Source organism: Mesoplodon mirus (genome assembly GCF_964341445.2).
Source record: "Mesoplodon mirus genome assembly, chromosome: 2".
Classification (NCBI taxonomy): domain Eukaryota; kingdom Metazoa; phylum Chordata; class Mammalia; order Artiodactyla; family Ziphiidae; genus Mesoplodon; species Mesoplodon mirus.
In genome coordinates this window covers 109,427,592-109,448,863 of record NC_138977.1, presented here as the reverse complement: position 1 = coordinate 109,448,863, position 21,272 = coordinate 109,427,592, and the positions used below count along the sequence as shown (strand labels likewise).

General features: G+C 41.0%; 1 protein-coding gene across 14 annotated transcripts in view; it reads right to left on the bottom strand.

The window, feature by feature from the left end:
• The window catches only part of RHOBTB1 (Rho related BTB domain containing 1), a 70,815-nt gene that overhangs the window by 29,963 nt on the left and 19,580 nt on the right, over positions 1 to 21,272 (bottom strand). For 11 of the 14 annotated variants that reach the window (XR_014293256.1, XM_082611724.1, XM_082611727.1 and 8 more), the window contains 2 exons: positions 9,163 to 9,364; positions 8,544 to 8,647 (listed from right to left, as the gene is read on the bottom strand). The exons of 1 other annotated variant lie outside the window; for it this stretch is intronic. Coding sequence is in view for 12 of the 13 variants with exons in the window: in XM_082611724.1 (XP_082467850.1) it covers positions 8,544 to 8,647; positions 9,163 to 9,354 (296 nt within the window). In the remaining variant the exon portion in view is untranslated. Of the gene's footprint in view, positions 1 to 8,543; positions 8,648 to 9,162; positions 9,365 to 17,035; positions 17,066 to 21,272 lie in introns of those variants that run through there. 2 more of the 14 variants (XM_082611728.1, XM_082611721.1) reach the window with 2 other exon arrangements.

Here is a 21,272-nt window from a genome sequence, read left to right as displayed (position 1 = left end):
TCCCCACTACTCTTGAGTTTCATTTTTAGGGATTTTGTTCTGTTCCTACTAGTTTCTCTCCCATTGTGCACAACACAGTGTTTGTAACAAAAGAGGCCCTCAAGGACTGTTTATCAAATAAAATGGCCTTATAGATATTGCAGGATGTAGATGCAAATATGTCTGCAGACTCAAAATCTAAAAGAAATAAATTTAGGCCTAAAATAAGTCAGTTAGGGGATATGCTTAAAGTTTTGATGAAAAAAATGATATGCGAGCTATTACATTTCTTCAGACAATTATGGCTGAAAGATAGCTATATAATACTCTCTGGTATATAGCAGAGATTATCCACTAAATATATATCTTTAAATTATTTGAATTTATCTTAAAAATCTATTTACCCATCTAATTGGATACTTTCATAATGCCAGAATAAAAATGGATTAATGATCTCTTCTAGGAATTAGATTGTATCCAGAAGCAAAGGAAATATAAAGAAATGGACAGGTTACTTTCAGGATTAATTCTGGGTTAGTTTCACAGAATTAAGGCTTAAGATATCACCCTCTGTTTCACAGACCATGTTGTTTTTTAAAAAAACATGCCAACTCTCCCGCCCCAGCCCAAAAGTACTAAAATAGAAAGATAACCAAGGTGATAAGTTTAGAAGAGATTTTTGCTTATTTGTTTTATCTTTTTGGTAATTCAGTACTTTGTCCTTCTAACTATATTTTCTAGGCTGAGAGGCAGAGGAGTTCTGGGGAGAGAACAAAGCAGTGGAATAATTTTGGAAATCTAATAAATGGTCAAAATTAAAAGTTATTGATATGATTATTGTTAAGATTCACTAAGAAAAATATCTAAGTGGTCTGTAAACCATATGGTACCAATTATTGTCAGACAAATACGATTATGGGTTCAAAAGTCACCAAAGACATATCTTGTATATTGCAGCTAATAAGAATGGCAGGACATTCTCATCAAGAGATCTTTCCCTTTTGGCTGACTAGCTCATTGATATGGAATTGCTGAAAGATGGTAATAGAATTATCCTCTGAGGACACTGCAGAATTACCCAGCAGCTGTCTCTTTCTTCTTACCACCTAATTTATAAGGGACAACTGTACGGGCTGAAATACATATTTCTTCATCAGATGATTCCAGTATAGAAACATCACAAACTGATGTTTTCTCTTTGTCCAAGGATGAAAAGTCAACAAACTTAGCTGTATTTGACCCGACTTGTCAAGCTTGAAGTTATTAAGTAGTAACAGCAAAAAGGTAAAAAGAAGGCAGAACACACGGTGTTAATGTATTGAACAGTATATATGTTCCTTATTCTCCTTACCCATCTCAGTGGCCTCATTATTCATATGTCTGCCGCATCTTTTGGGTCCACAAGTGCTTTTCTGGGCTCAACCATAATGGACCACCTTTCCCAGTCATGTGACCAGTGTTTGGGCAGCAGCCAGCATCCTTCCAGGTCCCAGAACATGACTGACCCCAGTCATCAACCAAGCCCTGTTCCTGTCTCATTTGGCACTGCTGCTTCCCAAGGACAATTTCATCCCGGGAACAGGAATCCCGGCTCTTCTGATATTGCGTCTTCTGGTTACAATAAAAGATGTACCAGTTCAGAGCAGGAAGGACAGTGGAGGACAGTAGGCTGAGGATGGCACAGAGCACGGCACAGACATATTTTCTCTGTGCCAGATGATTTGGCATCACTGCAATCCTATGCTTGAGTACTTTAGTACAGAATCCATAAATTTCCAGTACATTAAAAATTTTAATTATTTGTATGCATTTAGTCTAACATATTTTTGTTTTGGATTAGCACAAAGCAGTAATAATCCACTTTCAACTGTTTTACTTAATGCCCTCATCTATGGGTAAATGGATTACCATAAGTATATAATTATTTTTTTAAATGATTCTTGTAAAGATCTTGGAAATGATACCCAGAGGAGAAACAAACTATAGCTGGAAAAACATTAGTGTTAATACATGTAATTCTGTTTAAGAATACTCATTCAAACAAGGCATTCTCCCCCTACTCCAATTTATAAATTCAAAAATTTGGCAAAAAAGGGGGAGGTTTGGGGTGGTGTGGCTTACTATGCCTCCCTCCTTTTTCTCTTGGCCTCGCACCATTCTCTAGTTCCAGAAAGAACCAACTACGAAAGACAAAGTTGTTACTATTTGATGGAGAAACGGAAAACTTTCAGGAATGTGGTGTCCTTTATTCAGTTATCACAGGGTACCTGCTCAAATGTATCTTCTCAGAAAAAGATACAAACAGAACCACAGCCAAAGACACAGGCCACTTGGGTGAATTATGATCCACACAGCTGAGGGCTCTGTCTCTGGGAAAAGGGATCCAGCATGATTTGGGGACAATTTGATAGTGTCCCATCATTAGCTTTGAGATGCCAGAACCATTTCATTTCCCATGTTCAGCTATTAAGGATCTCGTCTTATTTTTTTCACCCCTAAGTTCATACAAATGATTTCTATTGATATTTTCAATGAGAACTAAGTTTAAGTTCTATAAATAATCAAAACATATATTGTCAGCCATGAAAAGTTCCTCACATATCATAGACTACTTAGATTGTCCATAAAAATATTTTATTTAAAAAATTATTGAGCTACAATTGAAATACACTAAACTTTGTATACTAAAAGTGCTCAATGTGATTAGCTTTGACATAGGTATACACTCTCCATACTGTCATCCCAATCAATAAAACAAATATTTCCATCACCCTGAAAGTGTCCTTGTGTCCCTTGGTAATCCCTCCTTCCCTCCATTCTCTTTCCCAGGCAGCGAGTGTTCTCCTTTCTGTCAGTATAGATTACACTGCATTTTCTAGAATTTCACAGCAAGGGATTCACACACAATATGTGCTCTTTTTTCCCCTGGTTTCCCTCACTCAAAAGCTCTCTCCAGTCTTCATGAGATTCTTCCCGTTTGGCTGAGGTTCAGTAGAGAGTATTGTGATATTTCCGTGACCGTGTTTACCAAAGCGTGGCCTGAGGACTACTAGCTGCTTTCTGATCATCCAGGTACTGGCTAAAACATGCTGATTCACCTCTCCCCAGATCTCTGACATCAGATAACCAGTAGCTTCAGCATAATCAAGTATGAGAACGAGCAGTTTTAGTCGAACCTCTTAGGGAACAACGATTCCTGTCCCTTGGTCCAACTAGCTGCTCTTCTAATGTCTTTCTACTGTTTTCTATAACTCGGGCAAGTCTTAGTCCTTTATGCTACAGCAGGACTAAATATCTTTAGGAAACAAGCTGCAGTAGTTTTGCTAGATCCCTCTGGACCACACATTTAGAAGTGTGGTTTGGATGACTTTTCCATCAAGTACCCGCACTGGGAACTTTCCTCCCTTTGCTGCTTTGTTATCCATTTATAAAGTCCACCTTCAGGGCCAGGACTTGGGTGAAGAGTGAAGCACTGGCCTCAGGTGCAAAATTTAAAGAGGTGCCCCAAACCTCAGTAATCCAGATGAACACTATTTTTTCAAAAATCAAAATTAAGGTAAAAAAAAAAAAATCCATGATGAGCAAAATACCAAAATTTTAAATAAGGTCAGGACCAGTAACATTTGCCATGCTGAGCCTGAGACAGAACGAAAAGATCAGTTAACAGTGATCCTATCTTTTAAAAATTATTATTATTTACATTTTACACCCAAGGTGAGTGCCTTACTTGCCTCACCCTCATCCTGGCCCTGGTCCACTTCCACTTGCTATGTTTCTCTGTCTGACAGGCTGTTTGCCATCCTGAAATCATCATCAATGTTAGTTCTGGCCAAGCGTTTAGAAAGTGCCATGGACGAGAACTACTTCAAAATACTTTATTGAGGCACATTAGTTGTTTCTTGCTTTTTTCCCATGCCATTAACTACAAGTTCAGCCAATCCCAGACAAAGACATAAACACTGGTCACCCACAGTCCTGAATTTTTTAAAGGGCCTCAACCAAGCATTCAAGATGAGATGTATTCATGCTGTATCTGATTACATGTGCCTTCAACGTGAAACTAGAGCTGTCTTATCTAAACAGATACACAGAAACCATGGCTCTGATTGATGTTATCACTTAAAACATGTAGTGTACTTCTCATTGGATGTAAAAACACTTGAGAAAAATCAGTGTGTAAGAGTAATCTATATAATAAGAGTTCCAACTGCACTGAAAATATGCCTAGAAACTCTTTGGCGTGAGGGTAAATACAGTGATTCTGCATGCTTACGTAAAATTGGGGGGAGAAAACATGCCATAGAGAGTACCCAAGCATCCCACTCACTCTCAGAAAGTTTGCTGGGTTGTAACATTTTTACTGGAAATGAAAGGACTCATGTTTAGTCACTCATGGATGCATACAGAGAATTAAGTCATTTGCTACGTATTCAAGAACTCAAGAGGAACAATGGAATATAAGTTGGAGCTGGTGATAGATGGTGAACGCTGGTCTTCCATGTCCACACAGAATAGTGTAAGAATTAGACTGGACGGGGAATCAATGTAAAGTAAGCTGGCCATCAGTCATCATCATCAGCCACAGAAGCCTGGGGGGAAGGGAAGAAGCAGACTTTGGAGCCAGACAGAACTACCAGGAAAAGTTCAGTCCCACTCTCTCCTAGCCATCTGACCTTGGCCCCTTTCTGTACCTGCTTGCTCAACTGTGAAATGAGCCTAGTTTACAGGGTCACCACAAGAACGACGTGGCAACAAGATTCGCAGAGCCATGAGCACAGGCCCGGCTCATGGGGAGCCCTGATTAAACTGTAGCTGCTCTTATCACCACCTCCAGCCCCATAGGCTTTATGTGTTTGAAGGTTATGTGACCCCGAGACACAGCAATGGTGAAGGTTTTCAAGGAAAGTGAACAATAAAATGGGTAATTATTTATGTGTGGTGTGACTGTAGGATGGCGGCAGAGGGGCCCAGGTATTCTGTTGAGGGCAGAGCCCATCCTACATGCCTACATTTTCAGTGCCAGGTACCTAAGTGTACACACTTCCTTCTTTTAATAGTTCTAGGGGAAAACTCTTGAGTGATATCCCTTTAAAAAGAAGCTATTTTTTTTTCTTGCCAAAAAAGAGCAGCTGATCACAGTCATGGCTACTATGTACAGTTTTGTTCTTGACATTTTAAAAGATCCAGGAAAGAGCTTCAAAAGTTCATGCAAAAATGGATAGAAAGTAGGTGGTAGGAAGAAGAAAGGCTACTAAAAGTTGGAGTCATTTGCTCCAGACAAAAGAGGGTTTGAAGTATTTCAAATGTGTTAGGTAAGTGTCAGGATGCTAATGCCACTCTGCTACCTTTCATGTCCATCGAACAGAAGGACTCCTGTCACTACTTTTTCTTGGATGGATGATCTCCCTTTCTGGAGAAAAGGGGTTGACCAGATGACTTTTTGAGATCTCTTCTCATTCTAAGCCACCACACAAATATGGAAGAGCAAATGGACACCCAGCTCATCAATGTGGGGTGGTGGTTTCAGTTGCATTCTGTTTAAAATGAGGTCAAGGTAGCTTGTCACAATAGAAAGAGTGGGAGCCTGGAGTCAGGAAGAGCTGGGTTTGAATCTGTTTTTGAAACTCACTATTGGGCAGGTTATGGTAGTAAAAGAACTCAACTCTCTACTCAACTGCGGCATGGAGATAATCTCTACCTCCTAGGGTTCCTGGAAAGATTAACTAAACTAGTGTTGGCAAAGCACCTAATATTTTGATTGACACACTGTAGGGCTTTGATGAATTGGAGCTATTAATCTAGTTGGCTAAAAAAATGGGTTGAATAATTACCTTTAAATTATAACAAGAGCTTTGACATTCTGGTTGTAGTTATACCACATGAGGAAAATTGCAAATTCAAGTCAGCACACTGGCACCACCCTGGCCCACCCTGCAACCTAGAATGTGCCTGTGCCAAAGAAGGTTTGAGGCGGTAACTTGTTAACTAGCTTGGTGCTAAGGAGCTGAGGAAACTGAAGGTGAGGTCTAAGGCATCTTGGTATGAATCTGGTTTCTCTCACTGTCTCCAAAAGAATCAAATGAATTATTTTAAAAAGGTTCCAAATACATTTCTGCATCTCAGGAATATATCACATCTCGCTGACTTGTAATTCATACCAAGTATAGTAAAAACATCAGTGAAAAAACAGGTTTGCAAACCAAACTGAATGTCAGAAACTTAATTATGATTTTTCTCCGTAACGAATGATAGGGAGCTAAAAATGGAAGTGATACAGAAATTAAACAGGTCTCGCACAGCAATGAGATCCAGTGGTTGGAGCCCTATACTGAGTAAACGAAACTTCTACGACTACCAGACTTTGCCATACACTGTAACTTTTTGGTGCTACAGCAATGCGGTCTGACATATTTAGCGTTTATAGACAGAGGCTGGAATCCGAGACAGAACAGCCCTGGTTTTCGTTCTTTACCCGTGGTGGGGTCTGTGGCAGGAAGCCTGGAGGCTGCGGAGAATCAGAAAAGACAGAGGAAATGCAAGGCCAGACATGCACATAAAGTGAGGCCCACAGAGAGCTCGGTCAGAAACACGGGAGGGCTTCCTGAGCCCCTCTGTGTTGCTTAGGGAGTCAGACTTGGCTTGGAAAGCGCGTCCTGTTTCCACCAAAGGGGCGGGGGATGGCTACAGTTGACAGAGCCAAACACTGTCAGAGCCAGAACACTGCACTTTGAACTGATAGAGTCACATGAGAGACCAGCTTATTTCTGTTGGGAGGGACCAAGCAGAGGCATGACATACATCAAGGAGCTGGATGAGGCCCAGTGTAGATGCCTGTCAGTATCAGACCTATGAAGGTCACTGTGCCATTAAATCAGCCCTAAGCAGGAACCTCCCATGATAATGAAGCAGCTTTTCTATCACCACAAAACAAGTTTTACATGGTGGAACCAAGTTAAAATTCATCATCCCAAATGCATAAATTTCAAGTGGCAATAAACCACTGAGCTGTTGAGACAGCATGTAGAAGCTAAACCCAATACCTCAGTAAGCTCATCTCTATTCACCACACCTGTTTAGAAGTTGGGGTACAAACAGTCCTTTGAAATCTATTGTGCTGTCCTTACTTTGATTCCAGTCCACATTTTATTATGCTTCCTTAAAACCACAGGTATTACAAAATCTGACTGCATAGTACTTACAAGCAGGTTCACTGATTCTTATTTTTGTGCGTGTGTAATGATGAGACAACGGAAAAAAACCCAAATGGCAACTAAGATAAGAATCAAGAACATCATGGAAAGGGAAAAAAAAAAAAAAAAAAACAGGAAACTCAAGAAGAAACATATCTGTAATGCTGGATATTAAGTTCAACAGTTCTCGTTGTTCAAGGGGACATTAAAATCACAGTCTTACTTCTACATGCCTCTTTCTGAGACCCCCTTGAACAAACTGGCCTAAATTGCAGATTCTTTCAGTGTGTGAACGACTTCTCAGGACTAGGGCAAACCCTTTCAGCAGTTTATTCAGTATTTTAGACCACTTGGATAAATGCCAATAGAAGTTCAGAGGCTTAAGAGGGCCACTGGCTTGAAGAAAAGAGAGGTCCTTTCAGAAAAGCTTATCTCAATACAAAGGAGTAACTCGTTTGGAGTATCTAATCCAATCCTGTGAGGTAGCATGATGTTTGATGTTAACAGAGACCTAAAGTCTAAACTTTCTAAACTTAAAAGGAAATGTCTTCATTTACAATTAAGGGGTAAGGAAATCTCCTCCTTATCTGGATTTTGATAGTTATAACAGATTCACTGAGATGGACTTTAAGACAGCTGGAGTCCCGGAGACTCCCTTGGAGTTATGGTGACAAAGAGAAGTTGCTAAATATTTTATGGTACTTTGACCTTGTTCCCACTCATATTAATGTCCTAGATTTATCTTCCCTTTACTGGATTCTTCCTCCTCCTCCTTTTTTTCTTTTAAATGAAAAGTAAGACATTAATGCTTCAGTTCATTTTGGAAATGTGCCTTTGTGAAGGACTTCAGAGATATTTTTCTTTCTTTTTTAAAAATGACCTTCAAATAAAAATAATCGACTTTTCAGACAACAAAGCCCAAAGCAAGTAACATCAGACTGCAGTATGGTCACAAAAAGACCAAAGAGACCTTTTGAAGTGGGGTGGCCAAGTGCTAAAAAAACTTAAAACATTCTAAGAGAAGGTAAATTAAGTATTATTCAGGAAGACAACAATCAAAGCAGCCCAAGGTTGGAGAGCACAACAGAATCCACATCCAGCAAACGTCCAGTTTAACTAGCACTGGTTGTTTTAAATAAAGTACTTCCTGGGAGGAACCAAGTGGCCACGCAGAGTGCTTTTCTTGACATCAGGAAACAATGCTGTTTTGGGTTGTTCTTTTTTTTTTTTGTCTTCTCTTTTCTTAGACACATTGCAGAACCCAACATATCTCAAGGCCATATTATGTGGTTTGTGTTGATTTACGAAGCAGAGATGGGTTTGGGAAAGGAAATTGTACTGAAGTTGAACTGAACTGCACTAGTCTTGGTTTACCTGCCATATGCAAAACGCCTGTCTTTGTGGTGATCGCCAAAAGTATCCCAAAGCCTGAGAGAAACGCTCACTTCATCAACGACATCCCGGGAACGCTCCAAGACCTGCAGGAGAGACAGCACCCACGCTCACCGTCAGTCAGAGGCTCCCCCTCAGAGCCCCCGAGACGCACTTGCATTTAGTCTTCTCCTATCTAACAGGACTTAGCTAAGTCCTAATTCTCTTTCTGGAACCACGTGCCTCAAAAGCCCTCCCTCAGGATACCATAGCCATACTCCAAGTCGGCCTTCTGGCTTTTGTTTTCTCTTGTGACACTAAAAAGGTGAGTTTTGTCTCGAATATACAAGTTAACCCCTTCCCCTGCTTTTTAAAAATCAGACTGGCTGTATTCAATAGCCTGTGGTAAACTGTAATGGAAAAGAATATAAAAGAATGTATACACAGGTATACCTGAATCACTCTGCTATACAGCAGAAACTAACACAACATTGTAAAGCAACTATACTTCAATAAAAAAAAATCAAGTAAACAGAAATCCAAAAAAATAAACAAATAAAAATCAGACTGGCAACAGCAATGATGTACCCTTAGGATTCTAAAGAAACGCCGTCTGTCTTACCTCCTGGCAGACCCGGTACTGGTCAATGGCCCACACTGTGGGTACGTGGGTGGCCAGCAGCTGGTACTGTGTCAGCGTTGTATTACACGCTCTGGCGCAGATCAAGCGCGTCTTCCCCACGGCGTTGTCTCCCACGACCACGCACTTGATGGTTTCCACGTTGGGTCTTTCGTAGTCCATGTCAGTGTCCATTTATAAAACTCTAGAAGAAGAGAGCGGACACCACATTCAAGATACTGGTGCTTTCCAGAGCAGTCAAAGATGGGAGGGGGCCAGGTGGTTTTCCCTTGGTCCAGGCACTTCTTTGGAGGTACCCAGGCAGAAGCTAGAAGTTTGGAAGTTCCTACTAAGCCAAACTGAAACTCAACTTTTCTTTTTATATCTCACACAAGTATCAAAAACACCGGATTGTTATTTTGACCCCAAACGGTTGATTCCGGTTAACATGTTATTTTCTCCTTGGTTTTCTCTAAACACAACCTGCCTACGGGAGCTCCATCCAGGCGAGTCAGGGCTGCTTGCACACATTTCTAGCTCACTAGCTACTCACGTCGACCCGCTAAAGAGACTGGGCACCTGCAGGTTTAAGCTTACACATTCGGGCATAAGCAGCCTTTGCAATATGAGTGTCCATTACAATCTTCCGGTGATCCAAGATCTCTCATTAAAAAGCAATTTCCTATAGGTTCTAAACTATCCTGGTGACTTAGGGGAGAATCCAAAGTGTTAGCAGAAAGGGACTACTTGACTTTAAAGAAGAGTGAACTGTAAGTGTGAGATTGGATACATTATTATTATTTTAATTAATTAATTTATTTTGGCTGAGTTGGGTCTTCTGTTGCTGTGTGCCGGCTTTCTCTAGTTGCGGCGGGTGGGGTTGCTCTTCATTGCGGTGCGCAGGCTTCTCATTGCGGTGGCTTCTTGTTGCGGAGCACGGGCTCTAGGCGTGCGGGCTTCAGTAGTTGTGGCGCACAGGCTTAGTTGCTCCGCGGCATGTGGGATCTTCCCGGACTAGGGATTGAACCCGTGTTCCCTGCATTGGCAGGCGGATTCTTAACCACTGCGCCACCAGGGAAGTCCCTTGATACATTATTAAAATTAATTTATCCTTATATTCATTCATTAATTTTTATGAATCAAATTCATTAAAAGATATTCTTAAGAGGAGCACTATTAAGAAAGATTTTGAAAAAAATTCCCTTCCTCTCTGTTTTCAGAGAAGAAATCTGGAGCATGTGGTAGAGAATGATTTTAACAGAATGAGGAGCTACTTTGGAATCTTCCTGAAACTATCAACAAAGGTTAAAAGAGCGTTGCTGGGTGAGGGGTGAAGAGGCAGAAGAAAGCTGCTGGCAGCTCTGCTTCCCCAAAACAGGAACCCCACAAGCTGCAGAGCGGACTGCTTCCTGGTAGCAGCTGGATGGGTGGCCAACCATGCAAGATTTTAAGATTTTAATGTATTATGATTGCTCTTCTGAGGAAGTCTATTGTTAAACTGAGAAAACTGTTTTCTTAAAAAGAGTCCATAATGGTCTTAACAGCCATGGTAAAAAAAAAAAAAAAAAAAAAAAAAGCTCAGAGTAGGGCGTAATACATAATTGGGAATCAAAACATGTTTAAAAAATTTTTTTTAATAAGTTTATTTATTTATTTTTGGCTGCGTTGGGTCTTTGCTGCTGCACGCAGGCTTTCTCTAGTTGCAGCGAATGGGGGCTACTCTTCCTTGCAGTGAGCAGGCTTCTCACTGCGGTGGCCTCTCTTGTTGCGGAGCATGGGCTCTGGGCACGTGGGCTTCAGTAGCTGCGGCGTGCGGGCTCAGTAGTTGTGGCTTGTGGGCTCTAGAGCGCAGGCTCAGTAGTTGTGGCGCACGGGCTTAGTTGCTCTGTGGCATGTGGGATTTTCCTGGACTAGGGCTCGAACCCATCTCCCCTGCGTTGGCAGGCGGATTCTTAACCATTGTGCCACCAGGCAAGTCCCTCAATACATGTTTAATTCAATTGACTTAAGAAAAATGATAATTTGGATAATATGAGATTAAGGGTATAGAGGGAGAGATAGAAGAAGAATGTTAAAGAAGAATGCTTTTGCACAGTTAGGCCCATCTGAATGTGGATAACACCATCACAGGAGGTGTTAAACCCGAGGCTGGAGAACTATCTGGCAGGAATGGAGTGGAGTGATTCAAGGAACAGATGTGTGGTGAGGTTAAGATCTGATCCTACACCCATGAAGAGGCTTAAAATAGATATCTGTCCCCGACCTGGTAAATGCTGACTTTGAAGGTCTTGGGTGGGAAAAGAGTCTTTAAATATCTCCAATTCTGGTGATTAGCCAGGTGTGGTGATTCCAAAAATCAACCTCTTTAAAATCCAGCCTTAAAATTCTATGATTGTATTAGTTCTCAATTTAATAGTATAATGTGGCAAAAGCATTACTTTGGCATTAGATGGGTGGTGCTTAAATTCTAGAACATTTGGCAATGTCTGGAGGCATTTTTTTTTGTGGTACGCGGGCCTCTCACTGTGTGGCCTCTCCCGCTGTGGAGCATAGGCTCCGGACGCGCAGGCTCAGCGGCCATGGCTCACGGGCCCAGCCACCCCACAGCATGTGGGATCTTCCTGGACCGGGGCACGAACCCGTGTCCCCTGCATCGGCAGGCGGACTCTCAACCACTGCGCCACCAGGGAAGCCCCAAAATTTCATACTTTTGAGTGAATTTTATTTTATTTTTTAGATAGATAAAAGTCAAAGAGAACCAATCCATAAAATTTGGGAGAATGTTTGGATTTAGTAAAGATTCAGACATGACACAAAAACTGTAATATTGGTTTTCTCGTTGGCTTGCAAACTTATTACTCTGATAGCATCCCCCCAAAGAGGAGTCCCCCAAATAATTTGAATAGTGGCAGCTCAGGTGGAATAGCTGTGTAGCTTTTACAGAAGATGACTTTGAGGGGGATAAAAGCCCTTCTGGTTTTATATTAAGGCCATGATTACAAAAATATCATCACTTTACTTATTTATAGGCACATCTCATGCACAGTCCTAAAAAGAATTTCTGTATCAGAGGTGAGAATAACATCCGTTGGTCCTCTCATCTCTAGCAATCTGCGCAAAACTGAAGTGACTGCCAAAGGTGCTGAACTTTGTGCAAAGGTAACAACATATAAGGGAAGTGAAAGGCAGGCAGAATTAAATTCTCATAGCCCGGATCATGCACTCTACATGGGGCACTTCCAGGAAGAGTTTGCTGGGTTTCCAAAATCCGAGGCTCCAAATCTTTCCTTTTGGGTAGAAATTTACTTAGTGGTACTCTAAAAAGTACTTTAAGAGTATGAAGTCACAGCCAAGGATGTAAACTCATGCTATTTTTGTACTGTAAACCAATTATTCATCTGTTACACATAAACAAGTAAATATTATATTATGGTCTAATTATAAAAATATGCAACTGTATCCTTCTTTGCTTGTTATGGGCTCAAATTTATCCATATCTAGCACTCTTATGGTTGAATGCGCGCTTACGACCATCTGGATAATGACTCTCTGGTTTCTGATTTTTATTTATCCGGAAAAGACAGTAATAAATATTCCTTTAATATTGTTAATAAATTTCACCACCATAAATCCTGCTGATCTATGAAGATACCCTTTTGCCTTTAGATCCATATCTGGGGAGACAAGGAAGGTATAAAAGGGAAAGAATAGCTAGGCAGAACTGATACTGGTAACCTGATACTGTGGCAGCTCTGTAATGTCACTCAAAACCGACTTGAACTTTATTTCATACTTTCACTGAATCTTCAGGACATGGATGCTGATAGTTAAAATGCTACCTGAAAAATCTACTTGTACACTCTCTGAAAGTCAGAAGTTTATTTAAAAACAAGTAAGTGATAAAAATAAGAAATGAAAGAGGAGAAATAATATCTGATACTGCAGAAATAAAAAAAAAACATAAGAGAATACTATGCCAACAAATTGGGGAAACCTAGAAGAAACTGACAAGTTTATAGAAACATACAGCTCACCAAAACTGAATCAAGAAGATATAGATAATCTGAACAGACCAACCACTAAAAATGAAATAGAATCTATAATAAAAGAAAAAATTCCTTGCAAACAAAAGTCCAGGATGGGATGGCTTCTCTGAAGAATTCTACCAAACATATAAAGGAGAACTTATACCAATCCTTCTCAAACTCTTCCAAAAAACTGAAGAGGAGGGAACCCTCCCAAAGTCCTTCTATGAAGCCACCATCACCCTGATACCAAAACCAGACAAAGACACTACCAAAAAAATTATAGGCCAATATCCTTGATGAATATAGATGTAAAAATCTTCAACAAAATATTAGCAAATTGAACCCAACCACACATAAAAAGGATCATACACCATGATCAAGTTGGATTCATCCTAGGGTCACAAGGCTGGTTCACCATACATAAAATCAATGTGATATGCCATAATCAACAACAGAAAAGACAAAAACCACATGATCATCTCAACAGATGCAGAGAAAGCATCTGATAAAATTCTACATCCATTCATTATAAAAACTCTCAGCAAAGTGTGTATAGAGGGAACATATCTCAACATAATAAAAGCTATTTATGACAAACCCACAGTCAATATAATACTCAACAGTGAAAAGCTGAAAGCCTTCCCACTAAAATCTGCAACAAGACAAGGATGCCCAGTCTTACCACTTTTATTTAACATAGTATTGGAAGCCCAAGCTACAGCAATCAGACAAAAAAAAAAAAAAAAAAAAAAAGAAATGTGTCCAAATTGAAAGGGAAGATGTAAAATTGTCTTTACATGCAGATAACATGGTATTTCTATATATGAAAACCCTAAAGACTACACACAAAAACTATCAGAAGTGATGAACGAATTCAGCAAGGCAGCAGGATACAAGATTAACATACAGAAATCTGTTGCATTTCTTGACACTAACAATGAAATATCAGAAAGAGAAAGTAAAAAAAAAAATCCCTTTTAAAATCATGTACAAAAAAAAGATACATAGGAATAAACCTGACCAAGGAGGTGAAAGACTTATATACCGAGAACTATAAAACATTGATAAAGGAAATTGAACATGACTGAAAGAAATGGAAAGATATTCCATGCTCCTGGATTGAAAGAATTAATATACATATATATTTTTAGCTTCATTTTTTATTGGAGTATAATTGCTTTACAATGTGATGTTAGTTTCTTCTGTACAATGAAATGAATCAGCTATATACATACCTATATCCCCTCCCTCTTGCACCTCCTTCCCCACCTCCCATCCCACCCATCTAGTTCATCACAGAGCACCAAGCTGAGCTTCCTGTGCTTTATAGCATGTTCCTGCTAGCTATTTTACGCATGGTAGTGTATATATGTCAATCCTAATCTCCCAATTCATCCCCCCTCCCCTTCCCTCCCTGTGTCCACCTGTCCGTTCTGCACATCTACGTCTCTATTCCTACCCTGCAAATAGGTTCACCTGTACCATTTTCTAGATTTCACATGTATGCGTTAATATACTATATTTGTTTCTCTCTTTCTGGCTTACTTCATTCTGTATGACAGACTCTGGGTCCATCCACATCTCTACAAATGACCCAATTTCGTTCCTTTTTACAGCTGAGTAATATTCCATTGTGTATATGTATCACATCTTCTTTATCGATTCATCTGTTGTTGGACGTTTAGGTAGTTTCCATGTCCTGGCTCTTGTAAATAGTGCGGCAATGAACATTGGGGTACATGTGTCCTTTTGAATTATGGTTTTCTCAGGGTATACGCTCAGTAGTGGGATTGCTGGATCATATGGTGGTTGGCAGAATAAATATTGTTAAAATGGCCATACTACCCAAAGCAATCTACAAATTTAATGCAATCCATATCAAAATTTTCACAGAACTAGAACAAATAATCCTAAAATTTATATGGAGTCACAAAAGACCCAGAATTGCCAAAACAATCCTGAGGAAAAAGAACAAAGCTGGAGGCATAACCTTCTCAGACTTCAGAATCAAAGCAGCATGGTATTGGCACAAAACCAGACATATGGATCAATGGAACAGGATAGAGAGCCCAAAAATAAACCCACACACTTATGCTCAGTTAATCTATGACAAAGCAGGCAAGAATATACAATGGAGAAGAGACAGTGTCTTTGACAAGTGGTGTTGGGAAAGCTGGAGAGCCGCATGTAAATCAATGAAGTTAGAACACTCTCTCACATGGTACACAAAAATAAACTCAAAATGGCTTAAAGACTTAAATATAAGACATGACACCATAAAACTCCTAGAAGAGAACATAGGCAAAACATTCTCTGACATAAATCGTAGCAATGTTTTCTTAGGTCAGTTTCCCAAGGCAAAAGAAATAAAAGCAAAAATAAACAAAAGGGACCTAAACTAACTTAAAAGCTTTTGCACAGCAAAGGAAACCATAAACAAAACAGAAAGACAACCTACAGAATGGGAGAAAATATTTGCAAACGATGCAACTGACAAGGGACTAATTTCCAAAATATACAAACAGCTCATACAACTCAATATCAAAAAAAACAAACAACCCAATCAAAAAATGGGCAGAAGACCTAAACAGTCATTTCTCTAAAGAAGACATACAGATGGCCAACAGACACATGAAAAGATGCTCAACATCACTAATTATTAGAAAAATGCAAATCAAAACTACAATGAGGTATCACCTCACACTGGTCAGAGTGGCCATCATCAAAAAGTCTACAAACAATAAATGCTGGAGAGGGTGTGGAGAAAAGGGAACCCTCCTACACTGTTGGTGGGAATGTAAATTGGTGCAGCCACTAGGGAGAGCAGTATGGAGGCTCCTTAAAAAACTAAAAAGAGAGTTACCATATGATCCAGCAATCCCTATTCTGGGCATATATCTCGAAAAGATGAAAACTGTAATTTGAAAAGATACATGCACCCCAGTGTTCATAGCAGCACTATTTACAATAGCCAAGACATGGAAGCAACCTAAATGTCTACTAACAGAGGAACTGATAAAGAAGACATGGTATATACATACAATGGAATATTACTAAGCCATAAAAAATGAATGAAATAATGCCATTTGCAGCAACATGGATGGACCTAGAGATTATCTTACTAAGTAAATAAGTCAGAGAAAGACAAATTTCATGACATCATTTATATGCAGAATGTAAAAAATGTTACAAATGAACTTATTTATCAAACAGAAACAGACTCACAGACATAGAAAACAAACTTATGCTTACCAAAGGAGAAAGGGAGGGGGAGGGATAAATTAGGAGTTTGGGATTAACAGATACACACTACTGTATATAAAAGAAACAACAAGGTCCTACTGTATAGCACAGGGAACTATATTCAATATCTTGTAATAACCTATAATGGAAGAGAATCTGAAAAAGAACATATATGTATGCATAACTGAATCACTGTGCTGTATACCTGAAACGAACACAGCAGTGTAAGTCAGCTATACTTCAATTAAAGAAAAAAAAAACTGGTAAGTGAACAAGATATTGTGGAGGTTGGGAAGTGAAGGACTTGGTGAGGAGGTGCAGGGAGGCCCCCGCTCTGGGTACCGGTGCCCTCCACAAGGCTGGCTTAGAACAGCATGGTCCTGATCTTCTAGCTCTCAGGTTACGCCATCGGTTTGGTTATCCCATATCTGCCCCCGCCATTATTACTGCCATCTACTGGACTTCTCGTCACTCCTGCACATCCACCACCAACTCAGTCTTCTTGCTGCATCCACAGGATGATGCACCCCACACCCAAGCCTCAGAGCTTCCTCGCCTCTTCAGTGCCAGTGACATACACCACACCGTACCGGAGCCATTCGTACCTTTTGGCCATGTGCTGGATATTGCTGTCCTTCAGAAACATTTTACCTCTGAAGTCTCCAATTTCAAAATCCTACTCTAAGAGCAAAAAGTCCTGTCTTTACAGCCCGTGCTGGGTGAAATATGGCCACGGCAGCAACTCCCATCAGGAGATGGAATCTATTTCCCTTCCTTTTGAATGTGAGTGACTTCCTGGCCCAACCCAAAAGAATGTGGTGAATGTGACGCTGTGTGAGTTCCAGAATAAAGGCCTCCACAGGCCCTGCATCTCCACCTTCATGCTCCTGGAGCAATGTCAAGGCCGTCCTCTGAGGCCCGCCCAGCAGAAGATGAGGATTCAGTGAGGAAAACCGAGGCAGTCCGGCCGTCGGCCATCACCAAATGCCACATAATGTGAGGCCATCTTGAATCTTCTAGGCCGGCCAACCCTCCAGCTGAATGTTGTTTTATGAGTGAACCGGCTGAAACCAGCTGAGGAATCACCTAGCCAACCTACAGAATCGTAAGAAATAATAAACTGTTGCTTTAAGCCACCAAGTTTCGGGGTGGTTTGTTACAGAGCGATAGTTCATTGACACATACTCGTTATTCTTTAGGAAAATCTCCAGAACCTCGACTCCTCCATTTAAAAAATATATACATTTCCATATCAGATTATAGGCCCCTCTTGGAGGATCTTTTCTACCTAGGGTTGATGAATCATGCCAACTCTTTATCTACACTGTCACCCTCAACTTCCTGTACTGCATTGTGCAGTAGGCAAAATAATGGTCCATGTTCTAATCTCTGGGACCCGTGAATATGTTCTGTTACATGGCATGCGGGAATTAGGTAGCAAATGGGATTGAGGTTGCTAGCCAGCTGACTTTACTATAAAGAGATTATCCTGGATTATCTGAGTAGGCCCAGTGTAATCACAAGAGTCCTTTACATGTGGAAGAAGGAGGCAGAAGGTCAGAGAGTTGGAGAGAAATAAAGGACGACTTTGAAGATAGAGGGAAGGGCTCTAAACCAGGAAATGCAGGTAACCTCTGGGAGCTGGGACAGGTAGGGAAGCAGATTCTCCCCTGGGGTCTCCAGCAGGAACACAGCCTGCCAACACCTTGATTTTTACCCCAGTGAGACCCGTTTCAGACTTCTGACCTCCAGAACTATAAGATAATAAATCTGTTGGTTTAAGACATTGAACTTTGGGTAACTTGTTACAGCAGCAGTAGGAAACTAACACAGCTTGCTTTAGCCACACAAAATGGCTTTCAAAATTCTAAACATTGGGGACTTCCCTGGCGTCCCAGGGATTAAGACTCCGCACTCCCCATGCAGGGGGCGTGCGTTCCATCCCCGGTCGGGGAGCTAAGATCCCACGTGCTACACAGCGTGGCCAAAAAAAAAAAAAAAAAAAAATTCTAAACGCTGTGTGTACCTCCACAATTCTTCATCTGCCTGGTGAATTCTATTCATTCCTTAAAATCTTATTCAGATAATACCTCCTCTAAAAAGCTTTCCTAATTGCCCCACCTCCCCACAGACTAAATTACTTGCTCCTCCGTACCAATAAACGGTTTTAGGAGAAGCAATCAAAAACATAAATACTCTCTTTCTCTTCCTCTCTCTCACACTCATTTTTTCTTATATTAGCAAATCACTGAATGGTGGTCTGTGACCTTTTAATTTTTTTCCCTGTGGCTGTAACTTCAAAGTGCCCGTCTTGTGCACTGAATGAATCATCAACTGTTTCTGGGGTACTACTATATACGGAAGTGCTTGGAATATATGAGCATACAATGCCCCTCTTCTATAAAGCTCTGTCATGGGTCCCTAATCTACTCCTGGGCAAACTATGGGCAAAACAGTGATGGAGCCTAACATGACCCTAGTTGCCCTAGGCTCCTTTTCAAAGCATTTTCCTTCCTGTGATGGCTCCCCACACCCACCTTCAGTCCTTGAGATGATGGCCTTTGTACTGTCCTGTTCTTCTCTTAAGAAACAGGTTCTCAGGACGTCTCAGACACGTTCGCTTCCTCAATCATACGACAGCTAGGTGACCATCAGAGTCTCGTCTCCATAACTGAATAATTCAGAGGCACCGTGGCTTATAAAACTCTAGATGTTTCTGCTTGTCCCAGGCGGGTGCACATTAGGATAGGGCCACTATCTGAATTCAGGTAAGGGTGCAAATCTCTTCTAACACTAGAAATTCAGATAGTAGAGAGGGTGAGCAAGGAAAGATTTATCACTTGTCTAAGATGCCTCACTGAGCATCTCCTAATTCCTCCGCATCACCCCACTCTCGGAATATGCCGCCTCTTACTGTCACTTTTTCCATATCTTTTGTTATATTTGCTACTGCAGTCAAGGCCAGGTGAGCAGTCTGCTTAAAAGACAGAAATCTAAGGCCCATAGAGGGGCCTTTGTACTTTAAGCTCCATTCAGCTGTTATTAACAGTTTGAACAGGGCTATTGCACAGCCACTAAACTTTCTTGTCCTTTAGAAAAGCATATACTCTGAACTTTAGGAAATAATTTAACTTGGTCATTAAAAATACTAGTGGAACAAATTTCAGCGTCTTTGAAGAGTTAACTGAAAGAAAAACTGAGAATTTTATATTATTGGTAGGAACAAAAGGGAAATGTTAAGAGTTGCATAATAACTATAGCCAACAGCCAAGTTTCAACTGTGCAGATTTCATTATCCTGAGCTCTTAATCACCAGTCCTAGTCAGGCAGGAGCTGCCTTATGCATTATATAAACATCTCAGCTGGAATGGAGAATGGGTCCAGACCTGGGAAAAGAGACAGTCAGGGCTGGGCTGGGCTGGGCTGGGCTGGGCTGGGCTGGGCTGGGCTGGGCTTCCCTAAATCAAAACTTCACCGAAATATATCTCCAGGGTAAAACTGCCTTTCATCATTCAAAGCAACAATATTTTTTCAATTGAAAGTTGTGATCAAAACAAAAAAGAGATTAAGTAACAGAAAGAGCACTGCAGAGAAGTCCAGGAATACAGATAATACAGAGACACTTGTAGAAACACTCACTCATTCTCAGCAGAGCCCTGTACAGACCTACACCAGGTCACGTTCCTTCATTTTTTAAAACTCAGTGTCAGTGGGGAAGGTGGGCCAGGATTAGAAATAGACTTCTTCTTCTGTCTATCCACTGCCCTTAACAAATGCTGTCTCAGTGAAAAAATAAACAACAAATCGAAAACAGCTTAAAAGGTGCATACAAATTCCAGGGTAGGTTTCAAAACCACCATAAGTAAAGTGTGTGCTACATGCCTACAAACATGCCATGTAACCTCGCCTTTGATGTTGATTGTGCCATTATTTCTGCTCAAATGCCCTTTCTCGTGCCCCTGACCCATCCGCTGAAATAGTTCTTAGGACTCGGGCTGTCATAGTTAAAGAAATAGAGGCTGCACTTAGTGAGTGCCAGGCCTACAGGTGGACAGCAGCAGACAGGCCAGGGGTGGTGCTGGCCCTCAGGGACCCTCCCAGTCAGGTGGGGAGAGACCACTAAACCTGGGGCCATAACTGTACATTTGATAAGCTCCCTGAGGAAGAACGAAAGGGGTTATGAGAGGAAATGATGGGTGGGAGGTCTCCACGAGGAGGCTCCATTTCCCTGCTCTCTGAAGAATGAGAAGGGCCCCGTCATGAGATGGGAACGAAGCAGGTGGGAAAAGCTCAAGTGTAGGGAACTGGGGCAAGAGAGGGCTGCAAGGCAGGCAGGGGCCAGGTCATACACGGCCTTTTAGGCCATGGTCAGGAGTTTGGATGTTATTCTCAATGAAGTGAGAAGCCACTGAGGCGTTTTCAGCAGAGGAATAACAGGTTCTGATTTGCTTTTTTTAAAGGATCATTGGTTTCACTGAGACTGCCGTGTGGAAAGCATGTGGGGGGTGTTCTGAGCAGTGGCTGAGGCCCAGCTAGGTAGCTCCTAAGTTCTCCAGGAGGGAAAGGGTGGCGGCTGGGACCAGGGTGGAATCGGCAGAGATGGAGCAAAGCAGACAAGTTCAAGCTCATTTTGGAACGAGATGCACTTAACACATTCTCCCTTTATCCTGTCTCCTAGGGTATTTATCAAATCCTTGTTTTGTAATATTCACAGTTAGGCTTATATGTATCTCATTTCCACCTCATCAAGATTATGCACTTTTGATAACAGAGACTGTTATTCACCTTTAAATCCTCAGATCTTTTCATGGTGCCTTGGCCGTATGTGGCTTGCTGTAAATA